Source organism: Oreochromis niloticus, linkage group LG2 (genome assembly GCF_001858045.2).
Source record: "Oreochromis niloticus isolate F11D_XX linkage group LG2, O_niloticus_UMD_NMBU, whole genome shotgun sequence".
Classification (NCBI taxonomy): Eukaryota; Metazoa; Chordata; class Actinopteri; order Cichliformes; family Cichlidae; genus Oreochromis; species Oreochromis niloticus.
This window is the reverse complement of record NC_031966.2, coordinates 12,006,000-12,024,415: the sequence shown is the minus strand read 5'-3', so window position 1 is coordinate 12,024,415 and position 18,416 is coordinate 12,006,000. Positions and strand designations below refer to the sequence as shown.

At 37.8% G+C, this 18,416-nt stretch overlaps 1 protein-coding gene across 6 annotated transcripts in view; it reads left to right on the top strand.

Moving 5' to 3' along the window:
* Positions 1-18,416, top strand: part of ldb2a (LIM domain binding 2a) — a 99,618-nt gene that overhangs the window by 74,516 nt on the left and 6,686 nt on the right. The window contains exons 4-8 of one of the 6 annotated variants that reach the window (XM_003443346.5): positions 2,005-2,127; positions 7,816-7,899; positions 13,825-13,948; positions 15,909-15,962; positions 16,728-16,858. In XM_003443346.5, the coding sequence (XP_003443394.1) occupies positions 2,005-2,127; positions 7,816-7,899; positions 13,825-13,948; positions 15,909-15,962; positions 16,728-16,858 (516 nt within the window). Of the gene's footprint in view, positions 1-2,004; positions 2,128-7,815; positions 7,900-13,824; positions 13,949-15,908; positions 15,963-16,712; positions 16,865-18,416 lie in introns of all 6 variants that reach the window. The other 5 variants (XM_005467245.4, XM_019363957.2, XM_019363952.2 and 2 more) reach the window with 5 other exon arrangements.

The following is an 18,416-nucleotide window of genomic DNA, read 5'->3' as shown; positions in this document are numbered from 1 at the left end:
ATGTAAGTATAATCACTAAATTTGCAAATACATAATTTTACTTCTGTTTGAAGCTATTTTCATTTCAGTCTGTGATGTGTCCCTGCTTTCCCTTTCAACTCTAAGGTCAGCCACTGGATAAACTGCTGTTGGAATTAAACTAAATTAAAAAACTTAAATAAATAAAGAGAGTTGTCACTGTCCATTAAACACCACAGATTATTTCCAAACATTGCTGTAGTCAAATCCACTCTTATCTAGCCCAGACAAGCCCATTATCAGACCACACAGATCCCTTAAACGCGTTTACACATAAAACCATGTATCAGCACTTTTGTGACAATTGTGTCAGTCACTGAAAGAAAGTGTTTTTTTCTTAAAAATCACAAGTTTTTCATTCACTATATAAAGTTTAAGACTTGGAAGACCAATTTGGAGCATAGACACAGACCAAGAGTTTGGTTTGATTTGAGTAAAGTAAATTAAAACCAAATTTTAAAATGAAATAAATAAATAAATAATTTCATTACTATGCAGAAGAAGACACATCAACAAATCCAGTATTGCAGCTTCAGCGACCAATAAGTGTAAATATAAGAATATTTACAATCCAGTAAATACTTTATTTTAGTTATTCCCTGAGTACACACTAACCTTGGCAGGTCTGACTTCATGCACCGTGCCCCTTGAAAAGTGGATTGAAGTGCAAACTATCCACAAACCAAAGTCTGCATGAGAATCTAAAAGCTTGTTTCTGTCAGTTGTTTATGCTCTTATGCTTATATAAAATTGGAGAAAAAGATTATAAAGTTAGGGGGAAAAGGTATTTTTTTAAAAGTAAGGGGTCAAGCCAAATATGAAAAAAAACTGTAGTTCAACATGCATATTATTGTACAGTGTCAGAAATGAAAGAATACCAGAAATTTATAATCCAGGACAAAAGTGTGGAGTTTTTTTTTTCCATATTCAGAAGTTGTGTATGTTGTACATATTTTTCATTTATTCCCATCACACATGTATTATGGGTATTTCATTCTAAAATGAAACTTTTTCTAAACTGGAATATTGTAATCCCCTTTGGTTGGGTTGGTTGCACATTATGCATTATCCACGTGTTTAGTAAAGACAGCAGAGAAGCAGCTCTGCATTCAGGGGTTTTTCTTATTGTTTTTTGTGCAATTGAGCTTCTATTTATTCTTTTTTTAACTGAGTGTGTTGGCACGTGACCAGCAGAGGTGGGTGGGTGGGAACTGGAAGGGAAGGTTGTGGTGGTGGTAGTGGTGGGGTGAAGGGGTGGGGGTGCAGTATGGCCGCTAGCCTCTTTCTTGTTGATCCTCAGGAGACCATCTGTGCTGGGGGCATTGATTAGAGTGTGTCTGGTGGGATTACATCTTTGCTGTTGCCATGCCAACTAATCAGCTGATTTTTTTTCCCCCCCCTCGCTCTGTCTGTCTCTCCATTTCTCTCTCTCTCTCCTCTCTTTGCCTGGTTGTCACAGCAACAAAATACGGGAGAAGCGCAAGGGCCCCGGCAAGCGCTGAATTCAGCTAAAGGGGCGAAAAAATGTTTTTTTCCCCCGCTCTCTCTCTCGCTCTCTCTCTGTCTCCTCCTAATTGGCAACTCTCTCTGACCTGAAGTTCTTTTGTCTCTGGCGTAAACACACCCCTCTCCAGATTACATTTATTTTCACATTTTAGAAATAGCTGGATGGTTGAGAGGCCCAAGGACAGATGCTGTGAATGAGGGAAGCGAGCAGAGTAAATATTGGGAGCATAATAGCTCGCAACATACTACAAAGTCCTTGAACGAATTCCAAAAATGAGACAAAACACTTCCAGCATTTTATTTTATTATTTTTATTTTTTTTTAAATCAAAATCATTCCTGGCCAATAAACATCGATTCCTGTTTTTCATTCGTGTCCAAATCGGCTGGTTGTTGCCTGCCAGCCTGTTCAAGATTATTGAAAGAGATATCAGGCTGAGGAAAAATATAAAGTAACACTAACTATGTGATCTTTTTCCAGGTTTGTACAGAGGGTCGCTTGATACTGGAGTTTGCCTTTGATGATCTGATGAGGATCAAGACGTGGCACTTTACCATCCGGCAGTACCGAGAACTCATCCCCCGCAGTATCCTGGCCATGCACGTGAGTTTGACATCATTAACACGCGACAAAACCCCCCACATGTGCCCGTTTTAGGTGTCACTTTTTGAATACTAACGAGGGTCCCTGCACTCTGCTGAGACACTTTTTAGAAGCTGTTCATGAGCATATGAAATTTAAACGCCAACAAAGCAGTTTGGAAGGATTTTTGCAAACCAATTTATTTGCAGACATCAAAGGCCACCAAGGATAAAAAAGGGCCCTTGTCTGAAAAAGGAGAGAGAGAGAGAGAGAGAGGGGAAAAAAAACAAGGTCGAATGAATAATCTGCTTAATTCCACTAAGTGTAACACACATTTAGTAACTGGAGCTGTGGAGTATAGCTGGAGCGAGCAGAAGGTCTTCTGTTGCCAAATGAATTTGAACTGAAATTGTACTAAGCAGCGTAAAAACAAGAGATTTCACAAATAAACAAAGCCAAATGATGTACACCCGAATACTAGCTTCAATGCTATACAATGAGGCTTTTATATGTTTTAAGGGCCCAAGATTTGTAAAGCTCTCTTAAGCACCTCCCAGACATGCTCATCTTTACATGAATGGGATTCTACATGTCTATCTCCATATGAAAACCCGCCTGGTCAATTTCAGGTCAGAGTTATAATAGAAATCTTACAAAGTAACATTAACGAAAACGCTCCACATGTTTAATTTGAACACAGCAGGGCAAGGTTAAACATTCAAAGAGGAATTAAAGGTCAGTGTCATAATGTGTTCCATCTTTTATGCCATCTTATGCTTATAACATTAGATAAGTCTGTGTTTTTTCCTGCATTTTGAAAGCAGGGAAAAAAGGTGAAGAAAATGCATTTCAGACTGACAACTGTGTATTAGAGCCACAAAAGAAAAAAAAAAATTGGGCAAAAAGCGGAAAAAAGTCATAGAAAAAAAAATCTGAATATATATATATATGTGTGTGTGTGTGTGTGTGTATAATTTCTCTGTGCTTTTCTTTTCATATTTTTTTCTCTTTCTTATGAGTTTCTAGAGCTAGGAATTTCTTTCCACATTAACCATAAACAGATACAAAATTTCCCTTTTCCCTCATAAATTTCCCTTTGCTTTCTTGTAAACTTGCAAGTGTTTTCTAGAAAGTTTATGACTTTAATCTTAAAAAGAGGGTTGGTAAAACCTTACAGAGTCCCTTGATTTTTTCTTACTTTCGCTAAGGAAAAAAAAAGCCATTTTCATTCTGGACTTAACAACAGACAGCATAGTTTTCCACCTAATTGATGAGAGAATTGTGAGCCGAGCATCCATTGCACCCACTGTGGTCATTAATGACATCTTCAGTGGCAAAACAAGTTTTAAAATCTAGCTGTGAGGGAACAGAGTGCACTGTTTTCCCTTCAGATCATTAAAGTTTTCAATCTCCGCTGTCTTAACATCAGTGATGCCGCCTCCACACGCATATGAAATACTAAATATCACACACGCATGTTGCTCTTTCTGTTAATGTCATGTCTGAAAAAAGGTTGTAAGGAGCAATGTCTTAATGACAAAAGCCACCATTAATGGATGAAGTCAGGGGTGTTTAAAGGTTTCGTGTTTCATCTTAAAGAAAATTATAATTAAAGCAAAAGTTATAGTGGGTATTTGTGGATTTTCCTTTTCATCAGTGATATTTACATTTGTGATACACTGGCCATCTCCCATTTGTTTGATAAGTAAAATGGGATTCATTCCTTTAACATTCTCTTTTTACACATTGGAGCTAAAGGTGTACGTAAGAGGCAAACTCTTCTTTTTTTTTTTTGGGCGAAATCTTCATATGAATTTCACTCACCAATAAATTGGCCCCTCTGGGTATTCACTTTAATTCCTGGAGAGTGGGATATTGTGGGGTATTGTGGGTTCTGGCCAGATCTTTGGTGATTTGTGTGTGAGTGTGAGTTCGCTCTTTTGATCACTGCCTGGACTAATGAAAGCAGATACAGGCACATGGGAGTCAGAATCGGAAAGCTGAAACTGTAGATTCTAGTACAGATGTAGTGTAAAGGACCATGTTTTGAAGTGAGCTGAACTACTGCTGCTTTTTTCTCTCATTTCTCGTGAGGAAGAATTTGGAAAAGAAATAAAGTTTGTTCTTAGCGTAATTTTTAGAAGTTGGCCGGCAATTAATATTAACCATTCCCCACCGACTGATCAAATCAAATATCAAAAATGTTTTTAAGTAGAAATAAGATCAAATTCAGCAACATCGAAAATGAAGGAAAAGGTGTGTTTCTGATGCAAACAAGGACAAAGAAGTGCATTAAAGATTTTTAAAACCTGAATTAATAGTTTGCTAGAATTTAGCAGGATAAAGGTGGGTACACCAGTAATCACTGGGACCCAGGTGTGTCTCAGTTTTCGTGCATGCAGTTCAGAAAGATGATAATAATGAAGCCAACAAAATTCACCTCAATTCTTCTGCAAAATCTTTAAAGCTGTATTTTAAAGTTCCTGCAAAGTCCACTCAATGCAGAAGCTATCAGAAGCAAACCTGTCTCTTTTTTCTGCTTCTTCTTGCCTAAATTTTACTTGTACTTTTATTCCTGTGTTTGTTTTAATGATGGCTTTTAGGAGTGCCATTACAGAGGGCACTCATTTAGTTGAGTGACAGGTGTATCAGCTTATTATTCAGGTCTTGTTCCGCCATCGTGACTGCCAGCAGTGAAACTAAATCTTCAGAAACTGGTTGATGAAGTTGTTTGTTTCTAGTTTAGATTGAAATGTATGTTTTAAAAAGCACCGTCGTATCCTGATCATTTAGTTTTCAATATGTTCCACCACCACTGTTGAAATACTCGGGACAGACACATATTCATACAGAGTTAGGAGTAATTGTACCCATCATACCAAGCGGACCCTATAAACAGTGCAGTGCTATTAGTAATCAAAACATCATTTTGTTGCTATGCCTAGTCAAGGACAGATTTATGTATGGCCGCTGTGTTTAAAACTACATCTGGAAACTTTTGAGTTCTATTATAATAATTTGCATCAACTTTTTTGAATTGATCTTTAATTGTAATACATTAATCTACAGTAGCTTGCAATTTTATCAGTGAAATCAGCAAATATTTGTCTAATAAATGTTTTTTTGCTGAAGAAATAATGGACAATAAAAAATTGAAATGTTCTTTTAAAATAAAGGCAACTCATAACTAATTACAATCAATGAATAAATGGACTTGGACCACTGGTGGAAAGTAAATGTCCATGTTGTGGGAGTATGAAAAATATACAATGACGCAAATATTGTGGGGACAACTCATAAATGCACAGTAACTCCCAGTAAATGGCTATTGCAGAATCTATAGTGCATAAGGAGACATATACCATATGCACTGTGTTTTGATACAGTGCATTGTTTGAGTAAAATTAATAGAGACAGCCCTAATATCTTCTGCAACTGGAGAGAGCAGCGGTGGTAGAAAAAGTATTTGGATCTTAAGTAAGACTAGCAATGCATTGTCAGAATCCACAATTACACTGTGACATTACAAGCAGGGGTGTTTCTGGGAGGGCTTTTGTACATTTGAAATTTTTGCTAGAAATAAAAACCAAACAAAAACACCTGGAAACTAGTTGAAAAGAATGAACTAATTAAATATATTCTTGGTTACAAAAGTAAAGAATTGTAATTTTAGTAAAAGTAAATATCCTTTGTTGACGGTTTGCGAACATGTCAAGCAGTGGACTAACCCACTGTGATGTGCATGGGGGGAATCCATCCTGCAGGTAACTAATAAGCTTTCACTGCATGTAATATTATTTAAGATTAAATAGTGGGACACTGTCACCCCAGGTCCCCCCTTTAGTCCATCCCTGGTTTCAAAAGGGAAAAAACCGTTTGCACACCATTTGGCTCCTATTTAATCATTTTAATTCTTAAAGCATTCCTACAAAGGCAACGTCTTAATCAGTCGGATTTTCTTCAGGCACACATACCTGTCTTAAATTGGAACCAAATACTGTGAAGAGTTTCCCGTCTTTCAATACATATTATGATTTTCTTTTTCTTCTTTTTCCTTTTTCTTTAAACAAATTTGGGCTGTTACCTAAAAGATCTTGCTTCAGTGTGCACACACTTTGTCTTTTTTACTGTTTGTTATTTATTGTTGTGTTATTTAGAGAATATAGAAGTCTATTTGCAATGGCCTTTCCTAGATATGCCTTTAAAACCTGGTACATATACACGATAGGAAGAACACAAACAGTTCATTAAAAGACAAAATAACACAAATTGTAGTACAGTGAAGCATCATAATAATTGTGGAAGTTGCATCAAAGATAGATTTAAGCACAGCACACATGGCCTGGTTGTGTGATATTTTATGAGGTCATCATTTGTCTTAATCTACAAGGAGTATTTTAGCATTTTAAGTGCTTCAGTAGATTAGGTTTCCCCACTGCTGAGCAGCATCCTGTGTCCTCTCACTTTAAGTTTGCTGCACATACCCACTGACATTGTCTTCATTGTTTAAACTTTTATATTTGGACCACTGCCACGCATCTTAAATTCTGAGTATGTGGCTCCGAATTTGTACTCTGTTGTTTGTGTGGCCTCTTGAACTGAGTGCCTCTGTCATCCCTGCACCATATGTGCCAGTATTTAGCTACCACACAAATTGTTGAAACATCTCTGCACCAGAGCTGCCAAGACAAACTCGTATACAGTACACTCAGCCTAATTCTGCTTGATGAGTAAAGTAATTCAGATGGCGATCCGCTGGCTGCCAATAATGCACACTAGTTCAGTCCCCCTGTCACTCATGTTGGTCTGCTGATGGTACAAAAGGACTCCCTCGCTTCCCTCTTGACTTTCTCCACACAGAGATGTGACTGGAGATAGAATTATGCATTTTTCATGAGGCACCGAATGCAACTATGCTCACTGCTTCTGCTCAGGCTGGGCTATATTTTGCTCTGTCGATACCTTCAGCTTTTTATGATTTGAATGCTCATTCGTGGAGTGGCAAACAAGCTTAGCAAATAATCATGTGTTTTTAGACATATAATTGCTATTTGGCTTTTTGTTTTTAACTTTCTTCTCATTTAAGATGTTTTCTTCCCTCCTACTCATACTGTAACATTATAGCTGTTTTTCAGTTTTTCTAATGATTTGTATGGGGTCAGTCCTTAATCTTTTGTGCATGTATTGACATCTTGATCACTCTGTACATATACGCAGTTCATAAAAGTATAAAGCGCAATTATGGATTGCATCTGCAGATTTTGGCTATAGCTTTCAGACAGTTCTCATTATTTTTTAAATGTTCTCTCCAGGCCGGACCGTTATACATACGTCGAGGAACATCATCAAACTCACTCAAGATAAAATAAAATGGAACAGTGTCGAAATTATAATGAAATGACAAAGTAATACTGATTAATTAGCTCACAAATTGACAAGAGTGTGAAATGAAATCCAAAAAAAGCTGCTATTCAGGTTCAGGGCACAACTGTAGTAATAGTGTTAAGTAGGTGCATTTATGACTGGAGGGTGTCGATTGTGCATAACCAGTGAATGCCAATTAGCCTAATTGGTTGTAGATAATTAGTTTTGTGGATTACAAACATAAAAATTAAGTGTGTGTGTGTTTGTGCGTGTGTATAGATATATAGTAAAACTATACTTTATATAACTTATTTTTACTTTTCATTTCTCTGCTGCTAACTTTAGGCACAAGACCCTCAGGTGCTGGAACAACTGTCCAAAAACATCACTCGCATGGGTTTGACCAACTTCACCCTCAACTACCTCAGGGTAAGTACTGTGTGTGTGTGTGTGTGTGTGTGCTTGGGTGTGTGTCTGACAATGTCTATGACTGTCATTCTGCTTTTTGTTTTTCTTCTCATCTTGTTACACTTGATGCACACTGAGGAGCAATTCTTGTCCATATTTAAACACAGTAATTCATGTTTCTCATAATTTCTATGCCTAGACTGAATAAACTTATGTATTCATGTTTTGTCATCGTTAATGTGATCTTTTGGCACTATTACATTATACGGGCTACGATTAATCTTTTCCATTGGCAGATATATTGACTGTTTGAATATATAAGTTTGACTTGAAAATCATTTCTAGACATTGTTTTCACTCCTCAGTTATACTGTTAGTGCAAATGTACCTATTTTCTCTTTTTTTTACTAGCTGCTACTGTTATTTATGTGCTGAACACAGTGAAACTTAAGTGTATAATTTCAAAAGTGCATGGCATCAAAACAAAAAGAAGTACTTATTTATTCTTTACTGTCTGCATATACATGTTTTTGTACCTGACCGCAGCAATATAATTTACGGAAATAGGAAGTATAAGCCGACTGAATACATTAGTGATTATTTCACAGCGCTCTGTTTGTGTTTTTCGACGCCACAGTTGACTGACAGCTACGATTTCCAAATGGGAGAACAAGAGCGAGCGGGAGAGAGATGGGGAGAGGGAAGAATTAATTGGATACAGAAAATTAGCATAACGTTAATGAACGCTCCCTGTTGAGACTCATAATTGTGAAATGGCGCGCGAATCAGGGAACGGCACCTCCGCTGCTTATTATAACTGAGTGAAGAAAGACACACAGAGGGGGTGAGAGGGAGCAGGGTGACTGTTTTTGTTTTTCTATAACAATGATCGTCTACACAGAAAGTAGCTACAATGTGGCTGAAAAAGAAAAAAATCAAGTATCTGTAATTAGTTGCTAAAGGTTTAGTTTCTGGTCTTTCTCTGTTTTGTTGATTCATTCGGTCAGTGCTTGGCAAATGAAACAACGATTGTGTCTTGCTTTCTGTTTGCTGACACCATGCATTTCATGGAAGAGGTTAAGCTGTTTGTGTCTAAACAGTCCCAGCTTGACTCGAACTGTGTCAGCTCTCTGAACCTCAGATATATTCCAGAATACAATGTGGTTTTATTTCAAATGGAACAGAAAATATGAAACACAACAAATGATTTAGCGTTGTTTTGAGGTTTAATTGAATTTCAATAATAATGAAAACAAGCCGCAGACTATTTTGTATGTTTAATAGTAATGTTTGCGAGAAATTTCCAGTTTAAAGGGGCGTCAGGAAGGCTGAAGACTCATTTATCCTGTAGCGGTGAATCTGTCAATTTTTTCTATAGGTGCATAGATTTATGATCCCATTTCAGTTGATAAATGTGATTTTAGATTGCTCTTATTAGACAGTTTCATTTCTTATTTTTCACAAGAACAACTGCCAACTGATTTCCTTTCTTTCCAACACCCAATTAACCGTCTTACGATCCCTTTAGATTCATTGTCTGACCTCTTGTAGCAGTCCTGATATTCAGGTTGGGAATCACTGCTGTGTAGTCACTATTTTTCACTTTGCAAATGATATTTTCCCCTTACTGTTATCTGAAGGTGTCAAGGTAAAATACACCCTTTCCTCACATTAAACTAGCAATAATGTGTGTCTGGAAAAGACCTTTCCCAGTGTTTATCAGTCCCTCCAAAAGAGACTGACAGTTTCCTGGCTTAGGGGTTACAACCGGCCTTTCTCTTACTCACAGAGGCACACACACACACACTTTCTTTTTTTTTTCATTTGGAGTATTTAAGCCTTTCCATGTATTGGAGCTGCCGGCTTCCTACTATTCAGCCTGAAAATAGCCCTTGTTTTCAGGCTGAGAGCCAGGGCTTGTTGGCTGAGCTGGGGAGGGATATTACTGTGTCAGAAGGGAACTATCAGAGGAGAACATGGGATTAGTCTGCTACAGGGATGTTCACTTTACCTCGAGCGGCATGGCATCAAAACACTGCCGTCCTAACAGAGGGAAAAGCAACAGACGTGGTTATGTTTGTCTAGGATAATTTGGCGTTAGCAGCTGAGTCTATGGTTGTTAGAATGACTAAGTTTAAAGCCCCTGTCTGGTCAGTGGTTTGAATATCCATCAAGTAAAACATGATTCCTGGTATTGCTGTCGACTTGAATAAAAGCCTCCAAAGCTATTGCAATCAAAGGAGCAGTCCGTGATAAAAATCTCCTTCAAACTTTAAACTTTTCTTAGTTTTTCTGTTTTTATCTCTATGTTGCTGTACAGTACAGCTGAAGATGGGATGAGCATGTTGATTAGAATTGACATCAGAATAGCACGAATGGTGTGATGCTGAAGGTCACATGAGATCATTTGAGCATGCAGTGAATGATTAACAGTCTCCTTTCTCTCAGTAATGACTGTTAGAGTGCCCTTGAGCAACCTACTAGGCCACGCCTACTTTCACTGCAGCAGTTTTCACCTTGTATCAGAATCTTATTGGGATACAGTTGAAACAACAATAGTTATGAAGCTGCAGTGGCCCAAATGACTGACACCAGACTGAAGACATTATTTGTTGTATGATTCTAGCATGTTGTGAAATTTGTTACTTCAGTCTTCCTAAATGCATCTTGGAACAAAAGCTAGCAGCAGTTGTTTCAGTAAATGTCCAGTGGCAGCATATGATTGTGTTATATAGATAAAACCATCTAGTTTTAGCTATGAACATTGATAGGAATTAGAACCTGTAGAAGCAATTTTATGGTATATAACTCCAGCAGTAGAGTCCTCCTAGAGGCTAGAGTTTTCGCCACCTCATAGCCATCTTGGTAACACCTCTAAGCAGTTATGTGGGCAATTACTATAAAGTTGCTATCTAAATAAATTGGGAGATGGGCACTTCATCGGTCTTCAGGACATAAAAACACTTGTAGAATCAACAGTAAAATCTGATTTAAAAATGCTTTAAAGTTTGGTAACTTTCCACAAAATAATTTTTAAAAGCTTGAATCCATGCAAGTTATGGTTTTATGTTTCAGTTTTAACTTTAGCATAGTTTCATTAAAAGAGTTCAGAGTGCCAACTGATCATTGTGATTGAAAAAAATGCCAATTCATACTACAGTGAACCAAGAAAATGGATACATTTTATTTACATCTTTGTTAAAGTAAGAAGTGGATACATTGGCTACCTGCGTGGTAGCTGGTGTGAGTTCATTCTCTACTGCATCAGTTATAGCTGAGCAATTAATTGGCTCTAATATATAATTTGGATGTTTGATTGTGATGTTGAAAACAAAATAAACGAGATAAAAAAGACATAAAACATTTTCCTATGATGCTCTCATTTTACTTAGTTTTTTTTTTTAAATCAAGCATACACTGTTCCTTTTCACTGGTGCACTTTCAACCCTCCCTTAAGCCAACATGAGCTTTTGATCAACAAGAAATATCTTGAAAAAGTTCATTTGGGGTCTCTCACTTAGTCCACTTTTGGTTGGTTGTTACTTCAGCTCTACTTGTGACTACTGCGCTGACAGCTCTGTACATCCTGTCTCTTTGGCAAGGACTTCATTATGCTCAGAACTGAATTCCCTGCATTTTAAAAACACATGTCTGAAAATATGAATGTGTATAAGTCAAACCATACGTGGAAGTAAGGCATGAAACACATTGATATCAAAGCATATGAGTAAATATTATGTTACTTGTTTATTAAGTATTCTGCTTTTGTCTAGCCGCGGTCTGTCTCCATGGTGAAGGCTGCAGGCCAGCTTACAAGACAGGTTTTAAGCTCAAAAACACCCCCTTGTCTGCTCCTAAATCCCAGTGAAACCCTTGTGTACCCCACCACATCCACCTCTTTTTTTTCTTTTTTTCATTTATCTCTTACATTTAAAGTTGTTTATGAAAGTACCATGTAAAATCACCCATTTTTCAATGTCCAGTAAACACACGTTTGTCGAGAATAATATGAGCGATCAAGATTATAATATTAACCAAAATATGATCTTTTTTCCCTTCTTTCATGATCTGTCTCCATCTCATCCTATCCCTAGCATCCTTGTCAGTCACACCACCCTCTGCTTTTCACTATATCTACCAGCCTTCTCTCTTTTCTGCATGGCATCTGTCTTCAACATCCTTTCCCAAATATAGCCACTATCTCTCCTCTACACATGTCCACTCCACCTCAGCCTCACCTCTCTAGCTTTGTCTCCAAATTGGTCTACCCAATTACCAAAGCACTGTAATTGTGATTGGGTTTTTTTTTTCTGTGTTCCACCAACAACACAACTGGCACAGAAAACAGATTTTTTTTTTTTCATTTATAAAACTTTTATTGCCATGTCGCTCACTTTTAATGTATTTTCTATTTCCTGCTTACTCTGTTTTTTGTTAACCATGTTCATCATTGTTCTCTAACTTTAACCAAAAAGTTATTGTAGTTATTGTAGTCAAACTTTGTGATGCCCTAACTCAAACAAAACCTTTTTTCCCTAGGAGTGACAGAAATGCTTTGAATTTATCAGTTTTCAAAAGCAAATTGTGACACTGTGTTGATGCAGGCGTTGATCAGAAAATGCTTATGTGAACGTGTTAAAGATGGCAAATAGGTATTTTGTTTTTGAATCAGCCTCAAGTTGTTCTGCGGGGTAGATTTTTCAGACCAGAATGTAATATAAGGTCAGAATCTAATTGTAGCCTGTGTCAGGAGAACATCTATTTCACTTTGTAAGACAATTTCAAGTTCTTATAAGCAGTGCACTCTGTAACATGTGGCTGCAAATTGCAACACCACCAGAGGGAATCTATTCCACACAGCACCTGCATGTGCAACCTCCAGAGTCAGCTAGTGCTGAGAAGTAAAGAACAAAAATATTCCATGTAGAAATTAACCAGCTTTAACATTTTGACTAGTTTGTTAGATTAACTGGTAATTTTAATTTGGCCGTCAGTGTGAACGTGAGCTTGAATGGCTCTCTATCTCTCTTTGTTAGCCCTGTGATTGACTGGTGACCTTACCAGGGTTTACCTGCTTTTCAGCCTCCCTGTGACCCCAAGTTTGATAAGCAGTTTAAAAAAATAGATGGATGGATGTTGCAGAACGTTTAATGCTCAATTTTTCCTAGACAGACAAAAGTGAGTCAGAAAAACAGAACTGTTTTATTCAGTTAGAGGATATGAACCAGGCTAGCTGCCTGGAGTTTGATCCTAGTATTTTCCTGTGATTGGTTTAATGCAGGCAGGCCTGCGACTGGCCAATGGCTGTCCTCCAGCTACACCAACAAGCATCTGGATGGTTACTGCTGCTGAACAAGTTGGGCTGACCAACTTGTAATGCTATCCAGATGTTATCTGGATAAGCTTATCCTGATGTATTTAAAATGACAAGATGACCCCTGGTTCCTCCTACAGCATATCACCAGAGATTTACAGTTTTCCCCTAGATGAATACTGTACTTAAAGTCTCCTTAAGAGCAGAATATTGTTGGAGGACAGTGTGGGAACGATGAGGCCAGTCTGTGAGTTGGCTGTGTCTAAAGCAGAAACACTCAGACAAACACATGTCCAAGTTTGTGTGCATGAATTTGAATTTTCTATGAATTGTAAACAGCTCAACAAAGGCTGCTTATATTAAAAAGTGTTACCCTGCACATCATTCTGTTTCTCTGTGAAACACTTTCTAATAGTAACCTGTTTTCTAAAGGTACTATATTAATAGTGTCCATAAAACCTAGATTTACTGCCTAATGAATAGCTCACAATCTGTATGTGCATGATTAATTAGACAACAAACTCATCATTTTTATGGTTTTTTTTTTACCTTAATAAGAGCAGCAGCGGCATTAAGATGACAGTGTCTGTCTCCTTTAACGAAGTGTGTGGCTTGTGCTATTGTGTTTGCAGTTGTGTGTCATCCTGGAGCCCATGCAGGAGCTCATGTCAAGGCACAAGACCTACAACCTCAGCCCCCGGGACTGTCTCAAGACATGCCTATTCCAAAAATGGCAGAGAATGGTAGCCCCACCAGGTAACTACCCATTACTTTATACACAGATTTAGAAGAATGTGTTTTCAGTTAAAGCTGTTTTACTTTGCAGTTCATGTAATAATAATTAATTGAAAGTGAACATTTGATGTTCCAAGTGGCATTAACTAGATTGGATAATGACAACATCTTCTTAAATGTTCAGATCCAGGCCCAAGATCTAATTGTTTCCTCTACTGAGCTTTTAAGATTCTTGCTATCCTTTTAACAGCTTTTAATTCCAGCCCGTCACTCTCTGTGTTGGAATATGAATATTTTCACTCAGAATGTGTTTTCATTGCATCATTTATGTTCCCAAATTTGCCATTATATGTCTTAATCCCTTAAATATGTTTTGCCTGTCAGGTATATGAAATTAATCAGAATTCAGGGTTGCCTCTTGAATCTCAGCCTTGCCAATCTTAACGAGCCTCTTAGCTTTCTATGATTGATGTTTGCAGGGTGGTTTCTGAAAAGTACCAGGCTTAAATTGGCTGTGTGGTTCTTAAGCTGGAGAGAAGGAGTAAGCCGAGGTTTTTTTTTTTTTTTTTTTTTTTGGACACATCGGAGTGGCTGCAAATTACAGCAATGCTTAGCGAGGCGTGACGAGATGTCTTTAAAAACCAACACCAGTCAAAAAGCCTTTGACTCAGACCTGTGTAACTTTAATTAAGAGTGCTGGGTGTAATCAAACTAGTAGATCCAGCTCCCTGGCCAGCGGCTCCCCAGCGTCGACGACGTTCTTCAAAGAAAAGAAAAAACCAGAGAGGGAAAAAAAAAACAGGGCAGTTTATGAATATAAAGTCTTAGGGGAAAAAAACAGACTCCTGTATTGATAGTTAATTGTGCTCATGGTATAAAAATACAGCTTAATATGAAATCCCCCGTGGCTGCTAAAGATTCATCATATAATAAATAGATTTATTTATGTATGTTTATTGTGTTATTTGGTTTGGTAGCATTTACGTGGGAGTGCTGGCTCTGAACCGCCGTGTAAAAATTAAGTCTGATTCTTCCTTGAGGTCAGGGCTCCTCTCAGTCCGTTTCACCATCTGTCTTTATTTTGACATCACAGTTGCCTGATCTTTGCAGTTTAGCTGGAATTGGGGTTTTCCTTATTGGTTGCATGTTATTCTCCTTTTCCTGCAATTCTTCTCCAGCTTGGAAACTGGTTGGGATTTAGCCAGGAAGGAAGCCACAGGCGCATTTATGCTCTGATAAGTCCTTTTGGTGGAAATGGAAGCGATTTTAGTGCGTCACTGGTTCAGCATCGGAGGAAACCAGTCGGATAACAGAAATGATTGTCTCTGACAATGGGCCCGCTTTTCTTTTCTTTTTTTTGCACACACGTCTGTCAAAGTCAGGAATCAAAAGAGAAGACAGACTGATAAAAATTCCTCTTGTTTTGCCTCTGATTTATAGTTTCAGTTTTGTTTGTATCATGAGTCGCTGGTTGTTATAACTGAATATGAAAGCATCTCCCTTGGTGTGATTAGTAAGAACCTCAAAAAATGTATTTCATTTTCAGACATCTGTTTGAAGATCATAGCAGTGTTTTCTTCTCTCTCTTGAGATTAAAAGGAATAATGTTTTCTAACAAATGTTGGCAGGATTTGCAAAATCTTGTATTCATAAATTATGCACTACATAAATTATTTTGTTAATACTAGAAACACTAAGATCTCTATTTAACCTGTGCCAGTGCTTTATATCTTTTTTAATAATAACAGTTTAATAATTTAATTGCACTTTCAGGACTCATGTATGGCTCATTAGTAGAATAATATATTTCATTTAGTTTGCACAGTGGTGTTCAATAGCATCTGTGTAGCATTGAATGTTCAGTTATTTCTCTCCCTTTTCTGTGTCGTCGTCTCTGGTCTGGTCTTCTTTTGTCTTCAGTTGTTTAAGAAATTATCCAACTTTCTGAGTAAAATAAAACTGATTTTGGCTCCGGTTTCAGCTGGACACCCACAGAACTTCAAAACGGAAATATTTCCCACAAATCACAAAAAAGGTATCTTCTCTCTTACATTGTCAATTGTCTGCAGCCTTACAAGAAAGCAGCACCCTGGTGCTCACCGGGATGCACTGAAATACATTTTTGTGTGCAAGTTTTTCATGGATGCTCAACTGCATGCCAATAAAATAGTCCTCATACCTGTACTGAATGATAAAAAAAAAAGATACAGGTTAGATGATGCATGTTAAACCATTCTAAAACAGAGTGATTAAAACTATACACACTCGTGCTCAGCAATTCAGATGAATGTGCAAGAATGCATACATAAAAGCATATTTAGTGAGACAAACACAGATGGGCTTTCTGCCTCACTAGAGCAGTTTTAATCTGGTTCGTGCTATTGAGGAACACCACAGTCGGTGCTGTGCCGAAATCATTAACAAATTTACATTACGATGAGCATCAGGGTCCATTGTTGAGCATTTATGCAAATAAACAAGGGGTTCTTTCTTACTAGTGCATGTCTTGGGAGATGTTAACACTCGTGTGGTTTCACCTCGGAAGAAAACAAAGCATGGGTTCTGTAGAATTTGAGTGTGTTCTTTCTGCATGCGTGCATGTACTCAGGCCTTTTGAACATTTCTGTCCATGTTTTTCTGCATCTGCATGCAACTTTGACAGTCAAAGCGTCTACTGTTTGACCCCACACACATATATACATGCACACTGCATACTGCGCACACCCCTACACCTTGTCTCCGTCTGTATGCATTATGTTCTTGGCATGGCCTCTGTTTCTCTTTGCTGGTCGCGCCAAAGCTGAGCCTGCCCGACAGACAACCACGAAGAGGAGGAAACGGAAGAACTCAGCCAGCAGCGCCAATAGCAGTGTGGGCACCACTGCAAGCAAGAAACGCAGCCCCGCCACCAACTTCAGCCTCTCCAGTCAGGTACCTGTAAGCATCAGCTCCACTTTCCCTCCTCTTTTTTTTTTTTTTTCTTTTTTGCTAAGTCTCCACATGCAAGTTTAGAGGGTTACAAACAGGAAATTCCGAATGCTAGTGCAGCTATTAGGCTTAGATTATTTGCGCAAATGAGGGTAACAAAGGAACTAAAGTCTCGGTTCTGAGACAAAGAAACCCTGTGGGACGTGAATGAAAACATGTGGCCCCAAAAGATAAAGAGAAAATACATAAAATACAGTACAAGAGCAGGTTTATGAAAAACAAGTAAAAAAGGTGAATGAAACTCTTCTGCTGCTTCTTTTTTTTTTGCCGTGGGTTGTATCATGTTTTGTAGCTGCATACTTAATTTTCCTCGAGTATTCAGTATCTCAGAGCAAACTTTATTCATGTCAGAATACGCATGTTCGAAAAGACCCAGCTGACCCCGTTGCTCAACCAAGTGGCTGCAGCCTGGAGGTTTAAAAAAGAAAAAAAAAAAAGGTTTGAATATGAGGACCAAATGGGAAAATGTGGGTGGGGTAAGTGACACTTTGCCCTCTCTCAGCCACCACGCTTGAAATGCCCTTGAGCAAGAACCTGAACTCACAACTGTCCAGAGGACTGGTGGCTAGCTGCACTTGTTCTCACATAAATGTAACGAAGACATAAACAAACACAGACCAAGAAAAAACTTGAGGATGCTGATTGCTCTCCTTTGAATGAGGTTTCTTGTTTAAATCCCTGAAGTCCAGCAGATGTGGGATTACTGAAGCTGATGCCAACATCCATATACTATAGAACTATACTGTAGGTGCAATAAGAACAATGTTATTTTTTACATACACTTGACTTACTAACTTTTTCACCTTTTTGTTAAACAATAAACTTTAAGCACCAGTAATTGGAAAATAACAGAAATATTGATAAGCCATTGCAAATTAAATTAATACAGTTAAAACAAGAAGCATCTAAAATGAAAAGAAACAATGTAACCGATTACAAACATGCTGCATATTCAAATATGTGTTATTAACACATTACATTACATATACATTTAATCTATCCACATAATTAATAGTTTTTACACTGTAAGTATAAAACTTATGTCCAAAACCTAAAAAGAAAACAGCATTCAGATCAACTTTGAACACCTTTACTCTATGTGAAACTAATTACAATTGTGTATGAATGCCTGATTTAGCTACAGGTTTCCATAAAAGGCCACTTGACACAGTTAGAGGTTAAATAGCCTCTTAAACAGCTGAGTATCACACCACATGCTTGGCACTCCCCTCGAGGATTCGATGCCATTGTGAGAGTCTGCAGAGGCTGTACTGTCATTCCATACACTGCTCATTATGCACACACTGTATTATATTTATACTACAGCATCCAATTTACTGTTCTGTAGCCACACTACATTGTTTTTCAACACACATTTCAGTGCCGTTGAGAGTGCGCCAATTCCAAACATAAAAGGAATTTATTGACATTAAAGTGTCGCCGGTTAGCATTAATGTGTGGCTGTCTTGTACGTAGGACTAATACTGCTTAATGGGAAATT